Source organism: Hemicordylus capensis, chromosome 2, assembly GCF_027244095.1.
Source record: "Hemicordylus capensis ecotype Gifberg chromosome 2, rHemCap1.1.pri, whole genome shotgun sequence".
NCBI classification, from domain to species: Eukaryota; Metazoa; Chordata; class Lepidosauria; order Squamata; family Cordylidae; genus Hemicordylus; species Hemicordylus capensis.
Genome location: NC_069658.1, coordinates 344,562,103 through 344,584,552, shown reverse-complemented (window position 1 = coordinate 344,584,552; position 22,450 = coordinate 344,562,103). Strand labels below are relative to the sequence as shown.

The 22,450-nt window shown below is 41.5% G+C and overlaps 1 protein-coding gene across 4 annotated transcripts in view; it reads right to left on the bottom strand.

Moving 5' to 3' along the window:
* Window positions 1–20,494, bottom strand: part of MAPK9 (mitogen-activated protein kinase 9) — a 72,809-nt gene extending 52,315 nt beyond the window's left edge. Inside the window, exons 1-3 of one of the 4 annotated variants that reach the window (XM_053292597.1) lie at window positions 20,315–20,494; window positions 2,832–3,006; window positions 463–592 (exon numbers count right to left, since the gene is read on the bottom strand). In XM_053292597.1, coding sequence (XP_053148572.1) covers window positions 463–592; window positions 2,832–2,953 — 252 coding nt within the window. In that variant the 5' untranslated portion in view covers window positions 2,954–3,006; window positions 20,315–20,494. Of the gene's footprint in view, window positions 1–462; window positions 593–2,831; window positions 3,007–8,286; window positions 8,405–20,314 lie in introns of those variants that run through there. The other 3 variants (XM_053292599.1, XM_053292596.1, XM_053292598.1) reach the window with 3 other exon arrangements.
* Between the last annotated feature and the right edge of the window lie 1,956 nt (window positions 20,495–22,450).

The following is a 22,450-nucleotide window of genomic DNA, read 5'->3' as shown; positions in this document are numbered from 1 at the left end:
GGACATTTACTAGGGTGTTTCAGGGTATGCAGTTTATATGCAAGTGATACTATATGCTCTTGTGGCCCAAATCCATTCTGACTCAGTTTCATATGTTACCAATGAGAAATGACAACTGCTGCAGTCCAGCTCTTTGTTGCATCAACAACATATGGAAGCTCCCAACATCAGTGTCTCTACCATGTGTTATTGATGTAACATGTTGCTACACTACTGGGAAGCAGTTTTTTCGCCCAGTGATTAGAATGCTGCATCAACAATGCCTAAGACTTTAGCCTAAGACTGGCTACAGGAGTACAGAATTGAATTAGAACTTGATGTTGTAAACGTTTCACAAATATTTAAGTACAGTATTTGAAAACACCAAACCACTATATCAATATTTCAACTACAGCTGACACTAATCCAATTGTCATTTTATATTTATTTGATTTTTACATATGTTCTATTAAAATTACTCACATTTTTGTGATTGACACACTTTAGAAGCACAAGTTCCCTGTAAGCTCGTTTTGCATGTGTTTGGTTCTGAAAAGGACGACTCAACTTCTTTACAGCAACATTTATTGCAAGGACTGTATCAAATGCAGCACTGAAAGAAGAAAATTGAGACATCCTAACTGAAGCAGTCAGAAAGCAATAAAATATCCTTTCAAATAGTTCAGGACCCCCTCTGCCAATTTATTAGATTCCTGTTCTATTTTCTTGCTATTAGAGCTCCACCACACACACACCCTTCTTGCTGCTGTTCTATCCTAGGTGCCTGACCCACTCTTTTAAAGCTATCACCTTTCAAGCTATAATGGCTCTACAGTCACTGGCTGAGGAGTACAGTGCAGTACTATGGCGGCTCTGCACATGCAAGCTTCAGACTTTAGACACAGGACACATCACAGCCACTGAAGTGATGTGTTTCCCTGACTCGAAAACAAGAAATATGTGACTATTCTGACCACCTCTTTGAAATAGACAGGACAGACACCTAGAATAATGCTGCTTGGTCAATGACCCTGAGGAAACTGCCTCTTGCTCCAGGTAAAGGGCAAACCACATGGATGAATGAGTGAATTCACCTATAAGAAGGTTCAATGGAAGGAACCTTTCTTTTCTTTTTATTAAAGCATAACTTGAACAATAAACAATCATTACGTAGTCATAAAACTAATATGCCATTTTCAAGAACCAAGTGATATAACAGAAACAATATTTGAATAGTCATAAAACCCTTCAAATCTCTTACCCCTAAAAACAATAATTAAGGTTAAATTGAAACCAAGCTATATAATGAAATGCTCAAGTCACTCAAAATTAATATTAATTTTTTCTCTTAGTTGAGAATGCTTTTATCATGTATTTCCTAAACCCCTGCTTAAATAACTTTGTACAGAATTCATTTGTATAGAATTGCAGTGGCTAGAGTGCTGGACTAGGACCGGGGAGACCCGAGTTCACCCATGATACTAGCTGGGTGACTCTGGGCCAGTCACTTCTCTCTTAGCCTAACCTACTTCACAGGATTGTTATGAGGAGAAACCTAAGTATGTAGTACACCACTCTGGGCTCCTTGGAGGAAGAGTGAGATATAAAATGTAAATTAAAAATAATAATAATAATAATAAGGGAAATTGATTACTCACTATCGCTCTTGTGCTCTAATTCCCTAAAAGCCTTCTATCCTCTCCCACATCTATCTGCTGAAACAATCCCATTCTTAATTCAAATATACCAGACAATTTATTCAATATAGCTAGGTCCCACAGCTCGCTCGCTCTCCGCCACTTCTAAAATTTGTTATTTCCTTATTTTATTACATTTTTATACCTTCTAACCCAAATGGTACTAGGCAGTTCACAAGTCTATAGCAGGGCTGAATAGCTTTGGCCTTCCAGTTGCTGTTGGACTACAATTCCCATCATCCTCAGTCACTGTGTCCAGTAGTCAGGGATGATGTGAGTTGTATTTTAAATGCAATAAGAAACAACAGCTGTCATGCCCCACACCATAGTGTGGGCGGTTCAATACAGCTTGTGCCTCCGTAGGGTTCTAACGCACACGTCTATGGTGCTGTGCAACAGGAGTATGTTGTACAACTCATCCTTGTGAGACTGCAACTCCACACAGACTCTACTAACATGCACACTTTTTTATTCAGAATGACAGCCCGTGTCTGATTGGTGTTTGATGCATCAACATTCACTATTGTATATTTTTTGCTCTGAAGTGCCAGAACTAAAATTAAGAATCTCTCAGACTGATATTTTTCTATCTTCTTGATCACTACTGTGAATCCTTTAATATATACTGTAACATTCCAGGTTTAGAAGAACTCCCCTGTCTGAAGAAACCGCTAAAATCCTAGATTATTCAACCAAATATAAATTTAGAGAACCAAGATTAACATTTCTATGCAAGATATAATTTTAATTTTAAAAAGTTTTAATTGTTTTATTATGCGCTTTTGATTTTAATGTAAATCGCCATAAGCCACTTTTGGAAGGGTGATATACAAATTGAATGAATGAATGAATGAATGAATGAATATTTAATTGAACTACTGCTCCTAGGCAAATTATTATTAGAGCTATTCTATGTTGCTGACTCACATTATTTTAAGACATATTCACTTACCCTACAAATAATACTAAAAAAAATGTTCTTCTCTAGACTTGTGGCAAACAGGTACTGATTATTTCATATTACCAAAATAAGAACTAGTCTTATACCTACAGTGACTTTTATATTTTGGCAATCTACAGTATATATTTTCAATGTGCTGAGAGAGCTTATATTTTGATTGTTATTTATACCTACTTTGGGTTCATTCTACTCACCATACAATGCCTTGAGCTCCAGAGCCAATGGGTTTCAATTGCTGGTAACGTTTTAGTACAGTGAACGTGGAGTCTGCAACCTGAACACTGTAAAACTGACTGTCACATTTACTCTCGCTCATGATGTAGTGTCATGTAGTTTTCTTCCCAAGATTTGGCACAGTTTTCAAGATCTCTATAAAGATAATCAAAATTTTGAAACATTTTAACATGTCTATTATTTCTTTTTCTGCTTACTGCTTTATAAGAATATACACACCAATGACCAATAACCTCTTTCCTTAGAGATCAGATAATTGGGAAAGGGACAAGACACACTGGGAATTCAGATGACTATTCAAAGGCTTAATTAGCATACCTGACCAAAAAGGAATTTTAGAGTAAATGACTGGGCACTGCAATATTGTCACTCTAGACACTCTGTTATCCAAAAATGCATCATCTTAGACGCATTATCATCAAATTCCACAGGTTTTCCAGGACATTATACCAGAGTATATTACTATGAGCCTGACTATTCATACTATTTGTTAGCACACCAGATATATCACCTTATGGTAGTTTTGTCACGATAAACAAATACCCCATTTGTAATTCACAGAGACAAGCAGTAGATTGGCCACAGATTTAATATTTTTTAACTCAAGGGGACTCTATAATAGGAAGCTCATGAGTAGTTTTTACACAAGGCTGGAAAAATATTTGAACTCTGAGACACCCACACCAAGTATCTAGTTGCTCAGACCAACAATCAAGTGCGGGGAGTCTTCAAGTCCTAATCACATGTGCTCAAGAACTTGTATAGCACAATTGCTTTGTTAAACTCACTAGTGGATGACAGGGGTGAGACACAGCAACTTCAAAAGACCCATCATATTATTCCCAACACCCTCTTGCTTTCTGTACATGTCCATAGAGATCTTGTCTCATGTCTCATGAGTTGAGAACCTTTATGGGGGGAAAGTAACTATCATAGATAGAGAAAGGCCAAATAAAGTTGACACCACAGGCCAAAGGTTTTCTCAAAAGACACTAATGAAAGGAAAGCTATTCAATAAACAAACCAAAGTACCATCACATCTGAGTGTCTGAAAATAGCTTAGCAAAAAGTAGCTGCTTGGTTGGCAGGGACACCCCTTTTCTGAAATATTCAGAATTTAATTATACTTTTCAAAGATACAGGTTTCATTAATTTGCTAACAATGGACCAACTCAATCATAATAAAGAGCCAGAATCCTGGCTCTGAACCCTGGCTTCACACTTGTCGCCTAGCCTTGGGTATGTACAGTCCCGCCCCCTCCCCACTTTGCATGCAAGGTGACCTTGGCTTAGAAAAAGCCAGGATATCTAGCTAAGTCCTGAGTGAACCAGGAATCTTTCCAGACAGGACTTCCAAGTTTTGCTTGTGGCCAATGACTTCCAGGAGGAGGCAGGATGTCACGCGCCTCCCTTCCCCCGCGATGTTTTAGTGATTAAAATGCCCACTGTTGAAGTCCACCCACCCACCCTTCTTTTTAATTGGTTTGTGGCTTGGACTGCCTGTTAGCCATCAGCCTTGGCTTTCTATTTCCTTCCACCCCTTACCATGACACACACACACACACACATCCCCACACACACGTCCCAAGCATGTCAGCCCTTCTTCAGCGCCGCCACAGCTTTTGAAGCCCCCTTCTCAGCTTGGATTGCATGCTCATTTTCTGCAAGGAAAGCCCTCTTCAAACCTTCTCTCCTCCCCGGATCTCCCCCCTCCAATAACTTCCAAAGAGCAAATGGGTGGCTATGCTGCCTGAAAACTGGTTTTTCCACTCTTTGCCTCTGATTTGAAGGCAAGGCAGCTTGCTATTTGCATTTGACTTGCTCTTATCATGTTAATGTGAAGACTTTATGTCAGTGCCTACTGCAGGCCCTCCGGTTTATCCAGAAAACTGCTAAAATACAGGATTTTAAAAACTCGTACATAAATAGGGGTGAGGTGAAATTCTGAAGGGAAAGCCTGAATTCTGTGTGAAATGCTCCCGAAGATCTCACATGGACTTTGGAGTAAATCTGGCTGTGAGAACGCACACATTCCCTCCCAGCAGAGATTCAAGGTAAAAGCCCTGTCTGGAAAGGCTCCTGGATTATACTAGCCAGAATTTTAAATAATCTATCTTCAGATTAGAGTTTATTTTGAAGTTCTAGGCCAGGATCACCCAGTTCAGATATCAAGTCAGGAGCAGAATCCTTCTCCGAGCACAAAGAGAAAGAAGGGAGAGAGCATGACTGTCCAAGAATAGGGAACATCATCTGAAGCACTCCACATTACGTTGCAACCAGACCTATGAGAGCAACAGTAACAGTGCCTATAGTTGGAAGCACAGAATAAAGAGGAGCAGACACAAAGAACTGGGTGAATAACGGGCCAGAGCCTCAACCACCATACTTCTAGCTAGTTTAACATACCAGGACACATCCATCTTAACCTGCCAATAGGGATGTGCACGAATGGCTCGTGCACATGCCAGCAGGGCAGGGAGTGGTTCCCTTAGGAAGCACACAGGCTGCAGATAACAGCACTGCAGCCACGTGCAGCTTTTGCTAGAGCAAGTGCCACGCCCAGAAAAGCAGCATGGCAGTAGTGGAGAAGGTAAGGACCTGCTTCTTAAGGGAACTGTTCCCCACCCTGCTGAACTGGCCACAACCACCAGTTGCGGACGCCTGAGCCAGCTTGGCGCTTCCCAAAGGAGGTACCAAACCGATTTGTGCACATCCCTACCTGCCAGTTCAACTGCAGGGAACCCCCTGGCCAGTCCAGCTGCTGGGTAAACATGGAAGAAAGAATAGTACTGGACAATGGATCAGCAGAGGTGGATCCTCATGCCCTTAGCTTAGTTGCTAGATGCCCAGGGTTCCCCCACAGTGCTACTGGAGGGTGCCTATACCTACTCATCTCTAACATCGTGACCAAAACAGAAGTGCCAGCTGTGACAGCAACATGCATTAATGTTGCCAACCAAAACAGAAAGCAACCATCAAAAATTACTTTGTCAAAAATTGACTGCGCCTCAGGTAATCTTCACCCCAGTTCTGTCCTTTGTACAAAATGTGTTTCCACCTATGCATCATTGCCAACATTTGAGAGAGAATAGCTATTTTGATAGGTTGAATAGTTTATAAATTTATACAGCAACATAAATTATGGAAAAGTACTTTACTTGGTCCAATAAATACACTGAACAACAGGAAACAAAAAATATCTAAGATCAGAAGCCAGACCATAAAAAGTGTAATTAAAAAAAAACCAAAAAAACACAAAATGAGCATTATCTAAATAAAATGTTTTACTTGAATGTAAAATGGCAGTTATTTTATTTCAGTGCAAATAAACCTTCCATGAATGTTGTAAGGGGCGGGTGGGGGGAAGAATTGATATTTGGAGCATTTATTCATTTTGTTATAAGTTAATAAGGAACAGATATGAACTCAGATAGATTCATGGATAAAAGCAGAAAGAGGGCTGTGAACCATCAGTTTGCTATGTTGGTAGCACTCTGGTCATAATATAAGAACAGCCCTGATGGATCATGCCCAAGAACTATCTAGTCCAGCATCCTGTTTCACCCAGTGGCCCACCAGTTGACTCTAAGAAGCCCACAGGCAAGAGATGAAGGCATGCCCTATCTTCTGCTGTTGCTCCTCGGCAACTAGTATAAAGAGACACCTTGCCTCTTAGGTTAGAGGTGGCCTATAGCCCTCAAATTAATAGCCATTGACAGACTTCTCCTCCATGGATTTATCTAAACCCTTCTGAAAGCCATCCAGGCTGGTGGCTATCACCACATCTTGTGGCAGAGAATTCTACAGGTGGTGTGTTTTGTGGGGAGGTATCTCCTTTTGTCAATCCTAAATTTCTTGGCAATCAGTTTCATGGAATGACTCCTGGTTCTAGTGTTATGAGAGAGGCAGAATAATTTCTCTCTTTCTCTCCAAACCATGCATAGTTTTATATACCTCTATCATGCTGCCCCTCAATAATCTTTTTTCTAAACGAAAAGGCCCCAGGTGTTGTAGCCTTACCTTGTAAGGAAGGTGCTCTTGGCCCCTAATCATCGTGGTTGTCCTATTTTGCACCTTTTCCAGTTCTATGCCCTTTTTGAGATATGGTGATCAGAACTGTATACAGTACTCCAAATGTGGCTGCACCATAGAATTGTATAACAGTATTATGATATTAGCAATTTTATCTTCAATCCCCTTCATAATTATTCCAGTTGGAATTGGCCTTTCTCACAGCGGCTGCATATTATGTCAACAATATGTAACAGTGATTTTCAAAAAGGGATCCAGAAGCGATCCAGGAAATTACAGGCTGGTTAGCTTAATGTCCATTCCAGGCAAATTGATGGAAAGCATGCTCAAGGATAAAATTGTAAAGCACATAGAAGAACAGGCCCTGCTGGGAGAGAACCAACATGGCTTCCGCAAAGGTAAAATTTGCCTCTCAAAACTTTTGGAGTTCTTTGAGAGTGTCAACAAGTGTGTGGATCAAGGTGATCCAGTTGACATAGTATACCTGGACTTCCAGAAAGCTTTCAACAAGGTTCCTCATCAAAAACTCTTGAGAAAACTTAGCAGTCATAGGATAAGGGGACAAGTACATGTGTGGATTGCTAACAGGCTGAAGGACAGGAAACAGAAGGTAGGTTTACCACGACCTCAAGATCTCTCCCCTGGTTGGTCACTGAGAGCTCAGTTTCTATCAGCATATATGTGAAGTTGGGTTTTTTGTCTTAACATGCATCACTTTATACTTGCTATCACTGAACTGCATCTGCTATTTTGTTGCCCATTCTCCCAGTATGGTGAGGTCCAATCTGTTGTGGGTTTCACTATCCTATCCTAAATAGTTTGGTGTTATATGCTTAACAATTTTATCTTTGAGAATGCTTTCTGTCAAATTGCCTGGCCCAGACTTTAAGCTAACTGGTCTGTAATTTCCCAGATCTCCCCTGAATTTCTTTTCAAAAATCATTGGCTACTTTCCAGTCCTCAGGTACAGTACCTGATTGTAGGGATAAGTTGCTTGTTTTTGCAAGGAGATCAGCAATTTCACATTTGAGTTATTTAAGGACTCTTGGGTGGATACAATCTGGCCCTAGCATACTTTCCCATAGGCTTATGTGATCACATAAGCACAGAGAGAGAGACTGACCTATCAACTTCACAATGTCTGGACTAATACAGTTGTAGGGACTCCTTAATGGTGCAGTTTGTGATGATATCATCCACCATTATTAAAGATGGTGGATGCATGAACATTTGAGGCACAAGTGGGCTAACTTGTGAACTGCCTAGCCAATCTGGACCAAATTTAGTTGTTTTAGCAATAGTGAAAGGAAAGTAGGCAGATTAGATCTTACTAGAACTTGCTAATTCTAGACAGTTTAGAATGCCATTTCTTGTCACCTCTACCTGACTCCATTCTTTAGCCTCTGTCCTTGAGAAGCTTGGTTGAGGTACAGGTATATGCTCAGTATCCTCTGTAGCAAAGATAGATACAAAAAACTTGTTTAGCTTCTCTGCAATTGCCATATCCTCCTTAATAATCCCTTTAACTCCCTCATCAACTAACAGGCCAACCCCCACCCTGGCAGGTTTCCTGCTTCCTGCTTTTAAAGTAGTTTTTATTATTCCCATTGATGCTTTTAGCTAAATATCTCTCAAACTCTTTCACCCCCCCCCTTGTTTTCTCCTTGCATTTCTTTTGCCAGTGTTCGTGTTCCTTTCTGTTCCATTCAGGCAGAACTTCCTTTTCTCCTTTTTAGTACACATTCGAACTGGGCTCCTACTATTGTGGTTTTAAATAAACTCCATGCATTCTAGAGCAAAGCGACTCTCCGGATTTTCCCTTTCAGCGTTCTTTTCACCAAACTCATCATTTTGGAGAAGTTTCCTCTTCTGAAGTTAAAAGTTTCTTTGTTAAAACTTCCTTGACAATTGTCTCCTTGCATATATGCTGAATTTGATCACACCATGGTCACTGTTCCCTAAAGGTTCTATGACAGTGACATCTCACACCAAGTCCTGTGTACCACTCAGGATTAAGTCCAAGGTCACCTTCTCTCTGGTTGATTCCATGACCAACTGTTCTGGGGCACAGTTGTTCAGCGTGTCTAGAAATCTGGTCTCTCTGTCATTACTTGAATGTGAATTTACAAAAGTCTATGTGTAAGTAATTGAAGTTACCCATTATCATAGCACTGTCTCTCTTTGATGCCTCCCCAATTTCCTTCTGCAGCTCCCAGTCACCGTCAGCATTTTGTTCTGGAGGAGGATAGCATATCGCTAATAGCACATTTCCTTTCAGGCCTTGTATTGTTACCCACAGAGTTTTTGTGGAGGATTCCGATCTTCCTAGGTTTTCTAGCTTGCTAGACTCTATCCCTTCTTTAACATACAGTGCTACTCCACCCTCAATTCACCCCTCCCTGTCCTTTCTATAGAATTTATATCCAGGAATATATCTAGGTCTTATACTACCAACACAACAATTCCATCATTCTCCAATTTCATGCAAAATATACATTCCAAAACATTATTATTATTAATTATTATTATTATTAAATTATTATTATTATTATTAGATTTCTATACCACCCAAAAATAACTCAGGACGGTTTACACAGAGAAAAAAATAAAAATAAAAAGGAAGATCGATTCCTGTCCCCAAAGGGCTCACAATCTCAAAAGAAACAAGACAGACACCAGCAACAGTCACTGGAGGTACTGTGCTGGAGATGGAGAGGGCCAGTTACTTTCCCCCTGCTAAATAAAGAGAATCACCATGTTAAAAGGTGCCTCTTTATTAAGGAGATTTAAACCTGCAAATACTGTTAAGAGCAAATATTGGTTCTCCCAAGTAATCTCATGTCAGAAGTACACTTAAGTAGGAAAAATAAAATAAATGCATCTTGTAATGAATAGGGGGGAAATCATGTATCATTTACAATTACATTAAAATTAAAAAGCAATTTGTCTAAAACTGTGCTCCTTGTTAATTGACAGAACACAGCACTGTAAATACATACATTTGCTGGATTTCAACTTTTTTTATTAGACGGTCTAAATACAGAGAATAGTAAATGTAAAATATTTATTAAAAATCAGAAAATAACACAAGTGGTATTGTCAACAGACATATTATTCAAAGGTGAATAAAGGCAATTTTTCAAAATAACTCTTGTAAATGTGTACTGTGAAGGAGGTGAATTAGTCAGCACTTGTTTTACAAATTTTAGAATTTTATGTTGATAAAATATAACAAATATTTATATAGGATAAAGATTATTTTAAGTTTAGAGCAGCACTGTTTCAGTTTAATACTTCTTGTAAATGGGGTCACACTTTCCCCATCTTCTGTTTGTGGGTCACAATTCTCCATAAAGAACTGGTATGCAGTTTGGGACTGCTTCTGGATCTAAACCTTTCCCTGGTGCCCCAGGTTGACATGGTAGCCTGGGGTGCTCTCTATCACCTTCGGCTGATATACCAGCTGCATCCATTTCTTGATATAAACGATCTCAGAATAGTAGTACACATATCCTGGTAACCTTCAAACTTGACTCCTGCAATGCACTCTATGTGGCATTGCCTTTGTACGTAGTCTGAAAACTGCAGATGGTACAGAAAGCAGCAGCCAGGTTGGTCTCTGGGTAATCTCGGAGAGATCATATCATTCCTATACTAAAAGAACTACACTGGATACCAATAGGTTTCTGGGCAAATTACAAGATGCTGGTTATAACCTACAAAGCCCTGAACAGCTTAGGCCCTGGGTATTTAAGATAATGTCTTCTTTGCCATAAGCCCCATCTCCCACAGAGATCAACTGGAGAGGTTCATCAGCAGTTTCCACCAGCTTGTCTGGTGGCTACACAGGGACGGGCTTTCTCTGTTGCTGCCCTGAGACTCTGGAATGCACTCCCTCCTGAAATAAAAGTCTCCCCATCTCTGACAACTTTTTAAAAGTCCCTAAAGACTCATTTTCTCACCCAAGCGTTTTAACTTGGCTGGGGTTTTGAATTGTTTTAAGTTTTTCATTTTTGTTTTAATTTGCTTTACGTTGTTGTAAACTGTCCAGAGATGGATGTTTGGGGCAATCTACAAATTAGGTAGATAGACAGATGTGCTTGGAACAACATATTGTTTAGAAGAAATTGTTTGGTGCAAGTCTGCTTCCCATTTTTATCCCCCCCCCCCCAAAAGTCAACCCTTCTATATAGCTAGATTTCCATATAGTAAAAATGTTGCAAAATAATCCATGGTATAGATTTCAATAAGTGTTCAAATCAAAATAGAGGCTGACAAGGGGTACTTTTCACTGATCTCCCCTCCCCTCTGAAGCCCACTGTACCGTGCAACCCTCAGCGACCTATTACCTGGAGGTACAGTAGGCTTCAGAAGGGGGTGGGTGGGTGGGAGAGATCAGCAAATACTGCCCCTCCTCTGAGGCATGTGGATATCAACCAGTGTTTTTACTTACATACCTCCCCCTTCCAATGATCTATTCATCTTAATCACTTCCTGATAAGAAATAATTCAGCCTTGATCCAACTGATATCTAGATGTTGAATTCTTAGGAGATCCCTATATTTCCAAGAATATTTTTATAATTTGATACATTGCATTTGAGTAGACAGAGGTGCAACATCTGAAATTAATTTGGTATATGTTAAGTTTATGCTTCAATACTGGGATTCACAGAAATACTTTGCACTATCTGGTAGTATATAAGAACAACAAACGCTTTAACAATATGCAGAAATACAATTTCAGAATCATTTCGGAGTCTGGCCTTAACTATTTTGATAATGATGTTTTTTATGTAAGTTAAATGTATGCTGTTACTCTATTATACCGAGGAAAAAACTGGGGTCCACCGAATGGAGGAGGGGGGGAAATAATGAAAGACCCGTGAACAAAAAACAAAATGAAAATAAAAATAACCAGCTCTCAACACAGGTAAGACTAATCAAACACATCTGTATAGCATGTAACAAAATACAATGACAAAATACCAAATGAAATTACAAAATGCAATGAAAGAATGAGAAACCAGTATATCCAGGTGACCAAACACAGTCTGAGATGTCTTCAAAAAGAGAAATAAAGGAGTGCATACAGTACAGGTAATGAGTCCTCAAATTCAATTGGAGGAGACAATGTATTCAGTAGGATGTTGTAAATACATGTAGTTCAAATGCTGAATCCTGCATATGAAGAAAGCAAGCAACCTGCTCTGTAATGACAGATGATGATTGGCGATGATAGAAAGGGCACACCAGGGAAAAATCACGACAGCCACCCTGGGACAAGAAGCTGTTTCACCGTAGGCTTCATCAGGGGCTGGTTCCCATTAACACAGGTCAACAGTAGAAAAACATTTCTTATACGATCAAATTTCTCCAAGCATGTTGGTGAACTCTGAGGCTTTAACATGCTTGGAGAAATTTGATCGTATAAGAAATGTTTTTCTACTGTTGTCTAGGGGTGTGCATGGTCCGGAGTCCCCCCCGGTCTGGCATGGGCGGGACTGTTACTTTAAGCGGGTGGTGGTGGTGGTAGTACTTACCCCCCCACCCCGCTGCCGCTCTACCCCCTCCGGCGCTGGTCGTTTTAAACATCTTCTTGGGGCGGCAGAGTTCCTCCCTGCCCCCATCGTTGTTCCTTATGGCTTAAAAGAGACAAGTGCTAGCGGCGCGCATGCGCCCTCCTCGGCACGCGTGCTCGTCTTTGACGCTGGCGCGTGCGCGCACCACATACGTCACGTGTGCAGTTTACAAAGGTTAAATACAATAAAACTCCATAAAAATCACATTTAAAACCTTAAAATCAGTTAAATAGTAAAAAACCTGACACACCAAAAAACCACCATAAAAAAGATAAACAGAAGCAGGAAAACTGAGAGACCCAGCAGCACCTAAGGGGTAGAAACCTGAATAAAAAGATATTGTTGTTGTTGTTGTTTTTTAAGCAGCCACAGATGTCAAGGAGTGAACATTCACTGGGAGACCATTCCAGATCCTGGGGACAACAACAGAGAAGGCCCTGTCCCACATGCACCACAATTTAGCCTCTCTCCGCATAAGCACACGGAACAAAGGCCCCTCTGACATTCTTGCCGGGCTGACAGAAACCCTTGGGAGCAGGCAGTCCTTCAGATATCCAGGACCCAAACCAAACCCAAACCCAGAGCTGGTTGAATCACCCTATCCTAAATGGCTTTTTTACTGACCAGCCACATCTTCGTCTTGTCTGGATTTAACTTCAGTCTGCTAGCCCACATACAGCCCATCACTGCTTCAAGTTCAACACATCCACTGCTTCCCTAAGATTTGATGTCAGAGAAAGGTAGAGCTGACTGTCATCTGCATGATGATGACACTTCAGTCCAAAACTCCTGATGACTTCTCCCAGTGGTTTCATGTAGATGTTCGGCAGCATGGGGGACAATACTGAGCTTTGTGGGACCCCAAAGGCCAATAATATATAATTATTGCGGGCCAACATAATGTAGGCCAACATAGTGGTTGTAACAGCATCATGCTTCAAATTCATTTCTAGGCTCAAGATTACTTTTAAAGCCATGAACTGTTTGCCCTCAAGATACCTGAAGGACCACCTCCTGCCATATGAACATAAGAACAGCCCTGCTGGATCAGGCTCAAGGCCTATCTAGTCCAGCATCATGCTGCCATTTCAGCAGACCTTTGGCCTGGCTGGCTGATGGAAGTATTATTTCCCTTGACTTACTGAACTTTATCTATTCTATCTTTATTGTTCTAATATTCATTTTTCTTTTAAATTGCTGTCATTTATTTACATATGCAGCATTGAATGTTTCTGAAGTAAAAGAGAAAGGCGGGATATAAAATATATTAATAAGCCAGCCTTTCCATTTGACATCTCGTTTTCTACGTGGAGATAGTTTTTTGGCATGGAGAAACATTCAACATGTAAGCCCTTTTCTGCTGCCTGAAATGATACACTTCAGCCCAAGAACTGATTTACCACCTCATTAACTGCTTTTGAGAATTAGGCTTGCATCTGTGGTGGCCAGCTCTGCAAAGTCTCAGGAAGGACAATGGAAGCAAGTTCCAAGTGTCCAACTCTGAGGTGACCAACTCTCAAAGAGGGAAACCAACAGCACAGAGGTAGCTGCATGGAAGTGAACAAACAGATAAAACTTTAACCAAACACACCACACAGGCTTGGGGGATAAATGTTTTCCCAACATATTCCATCTTTTAAGATAAGCATCTGCCCAGCAATATAAATGAAAAAGTATGTTGTAGTTCAAGAAAGTTTATACTACAATCAATCTTTTTGCTTTAAGGTGTTGCAAGACCTTTTTCCTTTTCTTTTCATATTTTCCCTTTGTTGCTTCCTTATTTCCTCCCTTCCTCCGAAACCTTTCCATGTTCTAACTTCCTGCACATGTTGTAGGCTGCTCTGTTATCTAGTATGATTAGAGTACAACAGAATATTTATTAACATTTCATATACATAATTCTTGTTATGTTTGAAATTGCCCCATGTGAACTAGAACTGTGTTCAGCTGGCTATGGCTACCAGACCATTACTGGCCTGAAAAGAAGCATTTAATTCACAGCTGAACCCAAACCAAACCTGAAAGTTTATGGTTTGATTCCATGCTTGTTGAGATTGTTTTCAGCCTACAACTAGGATATGAAGTACTAGTTCTTCAATAAATTGAGAATACCTTAAGGGAAAATTAAAGTTGTTATTAGGTCAAATATAGTATTTAACAATCTCTGACAATCACTAGTAGAACTGATGCATAGTACATAGAATTTGATGTAACCAACAATAAGACAGAATACAAACCAAACCCAAACATTACACAGCTATGCCAGAAGCTCTGGGGTGAACGTAGGTTGAAGACCTAGTGGCTGGCATTCTGTGCAGTGAAACATCAGCACTGGGGATCTACTGGGCTGCTACACAATGCAAAAGGCAGCTCTGATGGTGTGGCACAACAAGGCACCTGTGCAACAATTTAGAACAGCTTGCAGGCAGTTGAGCAGTGCAAGTTCCAACGTTTCTGATGCTGGGGACTCCAGCTGCCTGGAAGCTGTTTTAAGTCATTCTGCAGGTACCCTCACACTATACCGCCAGGGCTGCCTTTCATATTGTGCAGCAGCTTCAGTGGGTCCCCAACATTAATGTTTTCCTGTGCTGAATGACAGTCAGTGTAAAAAGGGCCTCATAGCACATTTCTCAACTCCACGAAGAGTCTAGCTTTCTACCACTGTCAAAACTGTAAATGATCCGTTCACAGAGAATCCAAAGCTGTTCCACACTGCCCATCCCATGATTTCGATAAGAACATAAGAACAGCCCTGCTGAATTAGGCCCAAGGCCTATCTAGTCCAGCATCCTGTTTTACACAGGGGCCCACCAGATGCCTCTGAGAAGCCCACAGGCAAAAGATGAGGGCATGCCCTCTCTCCTACTCTTGCTCCCCTGCGACTGGTATTGAGAGGCATCTTGCCTCCAAGGCTGGACGTGGCCTACAGCCACCAGTCTAGTAGCCACTGATAGACTGACCTCCATGGATTTATCTAAACCAGTGTTCCCTTTAAAGCCTGTGCATGCACTAAAAGGCACACACATTTTTTTGATGTCCACTCAGTTAATTTTAGATCCTGCTCAGGTTGAATCAGGAAGACCCCACTCTGAATTCATGTGCGCACACACTGCCTTGACACTGTCACCCAGAACAAAACTCATTCTGCACACAGTTGAAAAAAGTTAGTGTAAACACCTTCTTAAAGCCATCCAAGCTAGTGGCCATCAAATATGAAATAAAGTGCCCCACCCACCATGTCCCAAATTTTCTGTGAAAAAATCACAGGGGGGATGCTTTTTTAAAAACTAAATTAGCTACAAAATGGCTCCTCTTCACAAAATGGCAGCCAGAAATGATCTCCAATGTCATTTCAGGCCACCCCAAAACCAAAGATACCTGGGTTTTAATGCTTTTGTATGAATGGATAATGAGGTCGGCTAGCAATTGGGTGACCATGGATACGTGGAACCACGATTAATGAGGTCGACCTGTATCCTTGCACTGTGTAAAAGAAGATGGGATTCATCAGTTGAAAAAGGACATTCTACCAAACTATTTTGGCCCAGCATGACAGAGGTAGTTATATTCGACATGAGCCATTCTCACTATCACTTTCAAGCAGTCAAGGGAACACACAGCAATAAACTACTGCACAATCTCCCAGTAGTGATTTAACACCAAACTACTGCCGGTCAAGTGTGAATCATGCAGTTATTGGAGCACACCCAATAAACCAACAGTCGAGTGCCAGTGCAAATACACCCAATAGTAGCTTATGTCACACAAGCTGTTCAAAGGAAAAAATACTGTAAAGTGCTTGGTACATTTGATTGCTTTAGGATACATAATGAAAGTCCTAAAGCAGATTTACACAAGATTACCTATTGCTATTTATTTATTTATTTATTTATTTAACATCATCAGGGTTGTTCAGGTATGAAGCTTTTAGCCCATGCAATTCTTTTGCTCCAAGGGGCTGAAGCTGGATAACAGGTGGGGCTTCCCATAGCTCCAGTTCCTTTTAAGGGCGCTTACATGGAGGTGATGATGGGGATGGCTATCTCCACAAAAGGCCAGAACCACTGTGCACATCATTTGGCTTTGGCCCTTCAAAGCTAAAGAATTGCACAGATCTAGAAATTTCTCCGTAAGAGTACTGAAGGAGCTGAGTGACTTCAGTTTGGATATATGAAAATGCTCCAGTCTCGTTCATATAGAAGTAAATACAAGCCAACACAAAACAGTGCTTTTCAGTCATTCGTAGTATTTTGCAGAATGGCAGATGGACCTTTCCACTGCCATGGTGACCATATGATCCAGCTCCACTGGAAATAGAAATGGCTGGGGCATCTATGCACTGGTGACAACGTGAAGCAAGTTGCCCCTGCAAAAAGAGGTACAGGTTGGGCAAGAAAGGAGCAGAGAAAAGAAGAGATCAGCAGGCAGCAGCAACTGCAAAAGCAACTGTTGCTTACTGTAGGGACAACGATGCAGCAAGCCACCCTCTTCCTGCATAAGAGTCATTGCTGGTAACAGTGGTACTCAAAAAGTGGTACCCACCCCCCAAATGAAGCCACAATACAAAATACAATACAATACTCTACCATTCCCTAAAACATATTTTGCATTTATTTGACTTCATTACTGAAAGGACAGAATGAGCATGTTTATTTTCTACAGGTAAGTTCCTTGGACTACAGTTATAAGCCTCAAGACACACACCAATTTTCTCAGGCTTTTAATTTTCATTTTAAACTGTTTGTTTTATTCCATGAAGTTGTTTTACCTGTTCTTATTCTGTAACATTGTTTTAATTGTTTTTACTTTGTTTTATATCTATTGTGTTTTAAATTGTTTACATTACCTAGAGATACACATATCTCAGGCAGTATTAAAAAAATATGCTAAATAAATAGAATATATGCACTTTACAGTAAAGGCCATTTCATGTTATGTTTCTCTTACATGTGAAAGACCACTGTGTGCAGGGAACAACTTGCAATCCATTCATAAATGATTGCATAAGTAATGATTCTTTTATGTAATGAAAAAATACATAAGCCATGCTTCTCTACACATTATTATGCAGTATATACATATACTGGAAAGTCAATTTGTGTGTGTGTGTGTGTGTGTGTGTGTGTTTGTTCATACCATAAAATACATGTGGGATCAGCAGACATTTTGCCATCTATAATCAGGTTTCACATTATTCTTGACACACATGTATTTTTCATATATGGCAGTGTTCTTCATATGGCCAGTGGCAGCCTCCATCAACCGTAAGTGTGGCTAGCTGACTAACTGCTTATTGGGCCTATGTGAAGCTTTGACAGAAGCGGAATACTCTGCACAGACCACTCTCACTATGTAGTGCTGAGTTCTGTCCTGCCCAGTGCCGGGGGAGGAGGTTCCTTTAAGAGAAATGGAGCCCTCTTGAGCCCCTGTGCCATACTGGAAAGCGTGTACAGAGTATGGAGAAGTACAACCCTTACCAGCACTTTCCCTATAGAGCTCTTAAATGAGGGTCCCATCTTTCTTAAAGGGTCCTCCCAGAAAAAAGTACAGTACTGAGCAGAGGTCAGAAGAATGGGAAATAGCTCTCATATTGAAGGGTTTGGGGTTTTTTGCCAAGGTGCCCCCTACCTGAAAAATGGTGAAGATCAGTGATGTAGGGAAAGCACAAAATAGCTCTAGGGCCACAATCCTATATGCACTTGAGAATAGATTTCACTGAAAATCTGCATGATTTACTTCTGAGTGACTCTGTATAGGATTGAGCTATACGCCCTACAGCTCTCAATGGGATTTGTTCCTGAGAAGATAAAGAGGTGCACCTCTAGCATGTCTGTCAACTGCTTAAACTCTGCCATGGATTGGCAGAGTTTATCCAATGAAAAATGGAACAATTGTATCCATATAAGATTTGAACAAATGTCTATGGTTCAGTTCCCTGCTCAACCATTCAATCAGTGAGTGGCCTTGAACAAGTCATACCTCGATTCCCATTCTATAAAAGTGGGAATAAATAGTGATCAATCTCAATAGTGAAAGTAAATATACTATTCAAATTTTTAAAATGTTGAATAAAGGGCAATAGCTGTAAGAGTGGTAGAAAAGAAACATATAGCCAAAAAATACTCTCAAACAAAATTAATTCTACCAACAGCTATCCTGTATGTTAATCAGAAAGTTTTCAGCTAGTGTTCTTAATTTCAATTTTGTCTTGGCAATTTATTTATTTTTAATTACATTTATATTCCACTCTTCCTCCAAGGAGCCCAGATGGGTATAAACATAGTTATGTTTATCCTCACAACAACCCTGTGAAGTAGGTTGGACTGAGAGATATATGACTGGCCCAGAGTCACCCAGTGAGTTTCCTGGCTGAGTGGGGATTTGAACTCAGGTCTTCCTGATCCTAGTCCCACACCCTAAGCACTATAAAAAGAGTTACATAATATGCAGAATGTTCTCCTTAATGGTATTTTTGGTATGCAAGGAGCAAGAATAATATCAGAAATTGTAACACACCTAAAACCCAATAGTTTAACACACTGAAAACATGAATGTTTAAGCACAGCAACCTGCACACAAAGAAGGAGAACATCAAGGGAGTCAATTCAGTTTAACATTAAGAAATAGATGCTGCTTGGATTGTCAGCACCTGCAATCCCAATTTTTAGCTGTAATCCTACACATACTTACTTGTAAATCAATCTTACAGAAATCCACATGTCTTACTTCCAGGTAAATATGATTTGGACTGGGCTATTAGTCTTCATCTTCCCTGTCCCATATATAGTTCTGATTTGGAACTGAAACCATCTTTTCATATATCTTACATGAAAAGGCTATTATTGTATGATGTTTGTTTATTTATTTATTTATCTGTAACATTTAATATACCACCCACTCCATGCGAACAAGACAACATTAAAAATTACATTCTAAATTAAAATCTGAAGTAACTATGTTCACTTGAACATAGTTACGATGTTCACCTGTTACGATGTCCACCTGAATGCTCAGCCCTTGAAGGAACCATATACAAGGGCAACACAAAAGTAACAGGGTGATGCTTTCTCCAGTAAGAAGACTAACCCAAGGCGAAGAACGAGACCCCAGGAGTCATCTAGCATGACCCGCCCTGTGCAGAGGCAGCAACTGCTTACTTTAAAGCCGCATCCGCTTCAACCAGCTACATCCCCATCCTCTCCTCCTCCCAAACCAGAGGACGGGGATGAATGCGGCATCCAGGGAAGGGAGGAAGACAGCCTTACAGTGTATAGGAAGCTGCCTTTACACCGAGGAGTCAGACCATCGAGCCCCTTAGCCCAGATCCAACCGGAGTGGCTCTTCCGGATCCCGGGCGTGGGTCTTTCCCAGCCCTGCTCCCCAAGACCCTTTCACTGGGCCCGAAAAGGTTTACATGCCAGGCATGTGTCCTCTGCCCCTGGGCCACCACGGCCCCCTCCCCAGGCACCAGAGCGCTCCCCCCGGGCGGAGAGGAAAGGAGCCCTGGGAAGGAGGCGGCGGCGGCGGACGGGAGGCGGAGACCAGGGGCAGGGCAGGAAGCTGGAGGGGCCTCCGCGACACCTCGCCCGGGAGGCGGAGGGGGCGGCCAGGTAACAGGGAAACTTTCCAGCCGCAGCCTCGGTGTGTGTGTGTGGGGGGGGGGGTGCCTGAAGTCCCCACGTCGCCGCCTGTGATGGTCGCCGTCGCGGCCGCCGCCTCCTTCTTCCCCCCTCCCTCCACGCCTTCCGTCCACATTCCCGCTCGGCCGCCTCCTCGAGCCACACCCGTCGCGATGCCTCCCGTAGGCACTAGCTCGGGCGCCCGCCTCACCTCCTCGGAGGCCCTCGGGCGAGCCACTCCACCGCTCCGACTCCTTCTCCAGCTCCAGACGTTCCAGCCGCAATGGCCTCCCTCAGCCCCTCACAGGCCGCAAGCAGGCCTGCACATGCTGACAGGCTCCCGCGAGGGCCAATCAGCGCTTAGATCCTTCAAGGGTCGGCCAACCAACCTTTGGAGGCGGACCCTAAAGGCCACGATATAAGGTAGGGGGCGACAAGCGCCTTTCTCTGTCTGTGACCGGAGGATCGGCTGGGGGTTGGGGTGCGCTTCAGGTAGCGTCACCTGAGCAGGAGAAAACCGTTAGGCTCAAATTAATGTTGCATAATAATAAGGTGACTACGGTTTAGTAGGTCTTCTTCCAATATAATAATCTTGGGGGAAAGTGGTATTATTTTCTGATGCCAGTCGGGCTTCGTGTTATGATGTTCACTCCACCACTGAGGCGAACTGATGTTAAACACGGATGAGCTACTTCAGGCACGAAGAGTTACCCTCTTTTCAATAACACGGATAGGTCGTCCTCGTTGCATATCATTATTCTAGGAGAATAGGCTCAGGTACAGATCGCCGGCTTGCTTTGAAATATGTTCAAGTGTGCAAATATACAGGGTTTTTGCAAGCCAGAAACAGTAGCTCAGCCTTTAACAACGAAACCAATTCTTGGTCACAAGCAATGGCATTCAATGGAACGCTTGAAAAGCACGCTTGCACGGATACAAGTTTTAGTGCGAGGCAGATTAATTCACAGTGGTAGAGACAGAAGTGTCAGATGCAATAGTAAACACGTGTTATGCATGTATGTATGTATACATACATGCATGCATACGCACCTGACAACTAGGAATAAGACTTCAAGCAGTACCTGCAGTAGATTCATCTAAATCTAGATTTCAACTGCCCGTTTCTCTAGTAACAACTCAGCATCTCAGTTGATCATCTTAGTTGTTAAATTAGATGATTTATTTATTAAATAAATCTGAAAAAGTGGGTTGCCGCCCATGAAAGCTTATGCAATATTAAACCAACTTTATAATCCTTTCTGTTTGTCTGAGTGCTACCTATTTATTTACAACTGCTATGTGGCTTAGATGGTCACAGATAGAAGAATGTGTACCCAACTATGGAATTAACTTATGTTTCCTTTATAATTGGATATTCTATTTAAAATTACATCTGGTAATTCTATCCTCACTGAGCATGAGATCAGTCTGGCAACAAAGCATTCCAAGCAATATCTAAGCAGATGTTCATCCTGTTCAGCTAACACAGTAGAAATTGACAGAAAGAGTACTTAATTCTTTCTGTAGTGGTGGGGTGGGGGGCACATTGTTTTTAGCAATGAAAACATTAAAAAGTTTTGGAAATTAAAATGACTGTCTACTTAACCCTAGATATAAATGAAACAAAAAACCCCAATAAAAGCTTCTTGCAGCACTTGCAAATATTCCATGGTCAAATATTGGTAAGGCTAAAGGCGGCAAAGCGGGAAATGACTTGACTAGCAAGCAACAGGTTGCCGGTTTGAATCTTTGCTGATAGGTTTCCCAGACCATAGGAAACACCTATATTGGGCAGCAGCAATATAGGGAGATGCTGAAAGGCATCATCTCATACTGCATGGGAGATGGCAATGCTAAACCCCTCCTGTATTCTACCAAAGAAAAACCATAGGGCTCTGTGGTCACCAGGAGTCGACACCGACTCGAGGACACACTTTACCTTTAAAGAAGTTCCAGCAGCACTTTGCCTGGTGCGGGGGGAGGGACAGCACAAGGTAATGGGTATTGACTTTGGTACAATGGTATACAGTGCTCTCTCTGCTGTTCACTCCAGCCAGGTCATGCTTCTGAATAGTTATCAGAGGGAATTTTGTGTAAAGCACATTAAAATTATACTGGCATAAAGAAAGATCTCTAGGCCTAAGGCAGGCAAAAATTGTTGCAGCCAGATGGAGTTGGTGAAAAGTGCTCTTGGTCAACATTGCAATTTGAGCTTCTAGGTACAGCAGTTGATCCAGGAGCATCTCCAACAATGTGAGTTGGAGATCAGGGGAAACGAAGTACTGCCTATAAAGGATGCAGTCTTAATGGCATGCTAGGAGGATAGAAAAATACTTCAAAAGTGAGT